At 39.3% G+C, this 6,808-nt stretch overlaps 1 protein-coding gene across 1 annotated transcript in view; it reads right to left on the bottom strand.

Annotated features, from left to right (window-relative positions):
- The window catches only part of Pde3a (phosphodiesterase 3A), a 272,374-nt gene that overhangs the window by 24,237 nt on the left and 241,329 nt on the right, over window positions 1-6,808 (bottom strand). Inside the window, exons 7-8 of the mRNA XM_005364554.2 lie at window positions 5,445-5,530; window positions 2,139-2,293 (exon numbers count right to left, since the gene is read on the bottom strand). Coding sequence (XP_005364611.1) covers window positions 2,139-2,293; window positions 5,445-5,530 — 241 coding nt within the window. The remainder of the gene's footprint in view (window positions 1-2,138; window positions 2,294-5,444; window positions 5,531-6,808) is intronic.

The raw sequence follows: 6,808 nt of genomic DNA, 5'->3' as shown, positions 1-6,808 counted from the left end.
GGAAGAGGAGGGGGGGAAGGGGAAGAAGAAGAAGGAGGAGGAGGAGGAGGAAGAAGGAGGAGGAGGAAGAGGAGGAGGAGGAGGAAGAAGAAGAAGAAGAAGAAGAAGAAGAAGAAGAAGAAGAAGAAGAAGAAGAAGAAGAAGAAGAAGAAGAAGAAGAAGAAAACATGAGCCCAGAGTAAAGAGGCCAGTACTGAACACAGTTCCACTGACATTTATGTAGCCTGTTACCTGCATGTTCCTCTTTCACACACAGCCCAGCCTAACAGATATTTCTCTCCAATGTTAGCTTTCCTACTTTTGCAGCAATTTACAAGACTTTAATGAAGATTGGGGGACCTCAGAAAACTCTGATGCTATCTCTAAACTTCCTTCTCTCTATTCTTTAGTAAACGTGTCTGAGATGCGAGCCTGACTTATGTTGGATCCTTGACAGAAATGCATGCAGTGGACAAAGATTTTGCCCCTCCAGTTTAATTGCACTTATAGTTGAGCAGTTTCTGAACTGCTTTATTTCTGGAGAATGACAGCTGGTGTATCTTTCAGTAATGCAATTTTATCACTGAGATCTGCTCTTTACTAAACAACTTGCTCTATGTAAATGCAAGGGCAGTCAGTGTGCTAAGTGTCCAAAATCAGGGCACTCATTTTCCCACCACAAGTATTTTATAAAGTAAAGAGAATAAAACATTAAAAAAAAATTGACTAAAAAACTAGTTTGAATGTACAAACAGCAAAACATGATTAAAGAAAATGCTAAGGGCTAATGATTATAGACAAGTCAACAACTCCCTACCCTTGATAGCCATGCTTAACCTCATTCAAATGTACACCAATGAGTGTCTTTATACAAAATAAGTCACCATCAAAGGAACTTTTAGAATCAGTACAAACCTGATGGAATACAACAAGAAAAACAACACTTGTTCACTTTCTAATCAAGGGGATATCAAAAATAAAACATAAGATTCCTTAAGAAAAAATAGTCAACCAATCAATTTCTCTTTATAAACTATTAAATATTATATTATCATGTAATATTATTAGTTTATTAATTTTTCTTGTATTTGTTCATGGTTTTCTACTGCATTTTTTGTATTTATATGTAAAGATGAATACTTTGGACTGGAGAGATAGTTTTGTCAGTAAAAATCTTGCTATGCAAGCATGGAAAATGAGTTTTATCCATAAAATCTACTTTAAAAAAAACTCAGTGTGATTGATGGAGGTCATTTGTGATGTCAAAACTGGGGACATAGAGAAAGGTGGTCCCTAGGGTTCACTGGCCATCCATCCAAGCCCACTTGCTGAGCTCCAAACCAATGAGAGACCTGTCTCAAAATAAAGCAGATGGAACTTGAATAAAGACATCTAAGGTTGTTGTCTGGGCTTACTATGTGTACTTTCCTGCATGTGCACTTACAGACACACACATACACACACACTCACACCACATACCACATGCAGACTGACATATACAGATGATGTGGGATGTCCTTCTACATGCTGTGAATATATCTTATTACCATTGGTTAATAAAAAATCTGTTTTGGCCAATAGCCAGGCAGAATAGAGCCAGGTAGAAAATCCAAGCAGAGAGATGAGAGAAAGAAGGCAGAGTTGGGGAGATAGCAGCAGCCACCAGAGAAGGAAGATGTGAGATAGCAATCCACAAGCCTCATGGTAAAATATAAACTAATAGAATTGGTTAATTTAAATTGCTAAGAGCTAGTTAATATTAAGCCTGAACTAATAGGTCAAACAGTTTGTAATTAATATTAAGCCTCTGAGTAGATATTTAGGAAGTGGTAGGTGGGAGAGAAACCTCCAGTTACAAATGGCACTAAATGCAAGGCATGAACTCATGACCCTGAGATTAAGAGTCACAGTCTCTACCATCTGAGTTAGGGAGCAAGTTATACATAACATTTATACATTTCACTACCAAATCAGAGAATCATGAAGAAAACAATATTCTCAGAGAGAGGAAGATTATAACAATACACCCAAAGGATATAGACATATGGATCCAAACTGATGCAACTATATAAATCTAATGACAACAGAATCTCTAAGTCAGTATCTGCAACAGAAGCAAATTCTCATGGAAATGAATGAGTTTAGTGATGTGGGGCTACCAGAAAGATCAAGGTCTGGGAAGTATAGGTGCCACAAGCCGATGCTTTCCTCGGTGGCTCCCTCTGGCATTCGACCTCCTCTTCATTTTGCAAAATGTCACTGCTGTCACTGTTGTTATTGGTCTCATAATCAGAGGTAACTTGGGAAGTGTCATCTGCAATGGAAAGAGAAGAGCCTGTTATAAGAGTCCTGTGATGGGGAAGGGGACACAAGGAAGTAAGTCCTCCTGGACCACATCAACATATGATGAAATATTTAGGGAGACTGCTTTCATGGATTTATACATCAAAAACATAGAATAAAAGGGAGGGAAAATATAGTTTCAAGGTTTATTTTAGTTTTGACTATGTGTATGCAGCGTGTCTGTGTGTGCATGACTTATATGCCCATGGATACCAGATGAAGATGTTAGATCCCTTGGAACTGGAGTTATAGGCAGCTGCCTGCAAGCTACCCAACATGGGTTCTGGGAACATAACTCAGGTTTTCTGGGAGAGTAATATATATTCCTACCTTTTGTACAATCTCTTCAGTCCCCCAAATACATTTATAATCCTATTGAATAGATGGGAATTAAGATATGTGACTTATGTGACAGTCAGTGATCTCTCAATAGAACTTTCAGATCAATTGTTTGCATTAATTCTATAAGTTTATATCTTTCCTCCTTTATCTTTCTTCCATTGCCTCCCTTTCTTCTTTATTTTCTTTCCTTTCTTTCTCTTTCTTTCTTTCTTTCTTTCTTTCTTTCTTTCTTTCTTTCTTTCTTTCTTTCTTTCTTTCTTTCTTTCTTTCTGGTAGTCTTTGATCCTGGGATCAAAGCAGGAACTTTACACAATAATATCAAGAACTCTACCACTGAGCTACATCCCCTATCTGGATTTAAATTTCTGTTTCCTCTATTCTTCCACTTCACTAAGTCAGAGAACAGTAGACTACACGGTAATTAAGAACTTGTGTCATGGGAATGATGCTGCTGACACACCCAGGAATGAGTGGCCTGCAGAGCATGAAGCAATGGCTCATACTTGAGAGTTGACAGATCTTATGTATATAGCCCAGGTCCTTGGGAGTCTGGGCTTTCTCCTTCTTTTCTCTCCTTTACTGTCTCTCCTTCCAGTCAGAAATTGTTAGCTGAAAATTCAACCAGAAAACACAAGTGTCTAAAGATTATGCTTCTACAGTCTTCAGGAAGAACGAGGCATTTGTAACATTATCCCAGGATCCTCTTTTCTTCCATCTTTCTAATGCAATTGCTTGCCACATAAATTTAGGAACAAAGGACAGAATAAAAACATAACTGATATTTGCAGCTCCTGTCTATGGAGCAGAGGGAGAAGCTGCCGTGGAGAACAGGGTACTATAAGAGTCCAGGAAGGTGGCCTGTGCCTTGTAGGATTGGGGCATTTGAGAGCCCAGGAAGGTGGCCTGTTCTGATCTTCCCATTCTGTCTGCACTGGGAGACTTAACAAAACATTCTAAGTCTTCAATAAGCTGCACAGTAACCACACAGGTATCTTTCCTTTGACTTCTCCTGGACCTTTGCATATTGATACATTAGATTTTCATAGAAAAAAAAATGTCAACAAATTTTATTTGAGGGTATCTACCAAGAAATGTTGATGGGGACATACAATGATTCCTGTTGGTGCCATGATCTGAAAGTTAACACTTCATAGATGTTTCATTGTTGACATTGTGTGCTCTCAGCACCGTCAAAGTGAGCCATAGGGCTATGTCAACAAGAATAATTATCACAGTAACATCACAAGCAGTAACTGCTACAGTGACCCCATATTCCAATGATAAATAAATGAATAAATGATTCTGTGAGTTCAACATGTGTGGCGCCCAAAGAGGCCACAAGAGAGTATCATATTCCTGGAGCTAAAAGTTACACATGACTATTGAGTCACCAGATGTGGATGCTGGGAATCACGCTCAAGACCTCTGGAAGGGCAATCTATGCCCAAAACTTCCAAATCATCTTTTGATCCCCCTTACATGGTTTACTTGATCTTTGTAGTGATCTTATGCTGTAGGGACTATTGTTGCTCTGCCACTTTGCAAGTGCAGGAACTAAGATGCAAAAACTTAGATGACACGTGAGTGGAGAACAGAAGGAGGGATGGTCCAGGTTACAGCACCCATGCTCTTAACTTCAAGATATCGCCTCAAGGAAAACCATATTATCATGAACAGTGGTACAATCAGTTATATCTTAGCATCTGGGCTTATGATCTCATGAACATTGCTAGAACAGGCAGCCCTATAATGGACAAGGAATCAAAATGAGCCAGCATTTATGTATAGAATTTCATGTAACATACAATGCTATCGATTGATGGAGGAAGGTCATTGGTTAATTATAATAAAGAAACTGCTTGTTTCTCATAGGTTAAAACATAGGTGGGTGGAGTAAACAGAACAGAATGCTGAGAGGAAGAGGAAGTGAGCTCAGACTCGACAGCTCTGCTCTCTGGAGAGATGCCATGCCCCGCTCCCCGGCAGACACACATGATGAAGCTCCGACCCAGGATGGACGTAGGCTAGAATCTTCCCGGTAAGCGCACCTTGGGGTGCTACACACATGATTAGAAATGGGCTAGTCCAGGTGAGAGAGTTAGCCGAGAAGAGGATAGATATAATGGGCCAAGCAATGTTTAAATGAATACAATTTGTGTGTTGTTATTTCAGGGAATAAGCTAGCCAGGCGGCAGGGGTGCTGGGGACACAGCCCCACACAGCCCCGCGCAGCCCCGCCGCTCAAGTTACAATCGATACATTATACAAAGGGGGATCTGATTTTAAAATAATGTACATTTTTTGTGAAAAGTTCAGAAATGATGGGGAGAGTCCATGTTGAAACATTTCTATGAGTTAAATTTAGATCATGGGTTGAGGATGATTTTTATTTCCTTATTGGTCTTTTTAAGTTTTATATTTAATTTAAATTAGCTGGAGATATGGTTCAGTGGTTAAGAAGCTATTGTAAAGGAAGTTCAGTTTCTAGCACCCATATCAAGAGGCTCACAATCACCCATAACTCAACTCTAGCTACAAGAATCTGATGTCCAATTCTGGCCTACATGGGTACTACACTCATGTGTATAAACATACACAGACACACACACAGACAGACACAGAGACACAAAACACACATATACACATTTCAAAAATAAAAAATGTGAAAATTTACAAATTTGAAAAGAAAAAGCCAGGAATTCAAGTTACCTTTTTGGTCAGGAGGAAATATAAAATAAAATTACTTGAATTTGAGCAACAGAATCCAAAATGTGTATTACCTGCTCTGTTTGGTTTCTGAATGGCTGGGCCACTTCTCTCTGAGGGTCCATCAGGAGGATTCCCTTGTGAATAAGGTCTGCCACAGCTGAGAAATGTAGGGGAAAAAAATCAATACCTCTGTATGTTGTAAAACACTCTTATGCACACAGTATCTCACAAACATCAACCACTCCCTGTCTTCATCTTTCACTGCTGTACCAAAACCCCTAGACATGCACTTCAGGGGAAAAAGACTTACGCTGGCTCACAGTTTAGGGATGTCCATCCACCTTCAGGATCTCCACTGGTTTGAAGCAGAACTGAGACAACATATGAGGGCAGTGACAAAGTGTGTCTTACCCCATGGCTCACAGAAGGCAAGAGAGAGCCAGGGAGGGGCCAGAATTAAGGAACACTCTTTAAAGCACAACCCTAGGGACTGGCTTCTATATCTAATGAAGCTCCCATACCATGCTTCAAACATCTCCCAACCATTGATTAAGTCAGGCTCATCTAGCTCTAGCTATTTTCCAGGAGCCTCCATGTTTCATATCAAAACCACCACAACAAATACAGTAACATTTCATAGCCTTCTACTTTTGTGTCTAGTGGGAACCCACTTTGTATTACAGACAGTTGCTGATAGGTGGTCTTTTTTGGTGAGTGAGCTATCAGCCAAAGCATTATAAACTTCATTTTACTCTCCTCTTCCTTCTCCTCGGTCCACATATTTACACCGAAATGCTGCAAAGTTGTTATATTATTTGGAAAAATACTGAAATAACTGCCATCGATCTGTGAAGTAATTCTGAAGGTTCTGGCACACGTCTGGCTATGATTATCTTCCCCAATGGGACACTTTTAGAACCTCATTGTTCCATTCATTTCTTGGAGTCAGGATACTCAATTTCTAATCATATTTTTAATAAAAGACAGCAAACGTTAAAATAGAATGTTGGATATTTATTTTATTTTTTTTCCCAAAATAAATTTTTCCAAAGTATTTTCAGTCATCCTTTAAGGCCTTAAGGAAATGAACAAAGGAAGGGGACATTGTGGGAAAAGGTGGGGGACATTGTGGGAAAAGGTGAATGACTATAAACACTGTTGTTTGAACAAAAACGGAGTCAGTGCAATCTGTGGACAACCAAGGTGGTAGAAATTGGCAGAGAAGTGAATGAAGTGAATATACCACATAGAAGTGGGTAGAAAGGAGAATCTGTATGCTTTCTCAACAACTTGACTATTTTTCAAGTCAAAAGGTAATCCCACAAACTCTCCTGACACCCCAACTAGCCCCTGCTTTATTATTTTGTTTAACTACTTCATGATTAGATTTTGTTTTGTTTTGTTTTTTGTTTTTCGAGACAGGGTTTCTCTGTGG

This window comes from Microtus ochrogaster, assembly GCF_000317375.1.
Source record: "Microtus ochrogaster isolate Prairie Vole_2 chromosome 14 unlocalized genomic scaffold, MicOch1.0 chr14_random_2, whole genome shotgun sequence".
Lineage (NCBI taxonomy): Eukaryota > Metazoa > Chordata > Mammalia > Rodentia > Cricetidae > Microtus > Microtus ochrogaster.
This window is presented reverse-complemented; position numbering and strand designations above follow the sequence as displayed.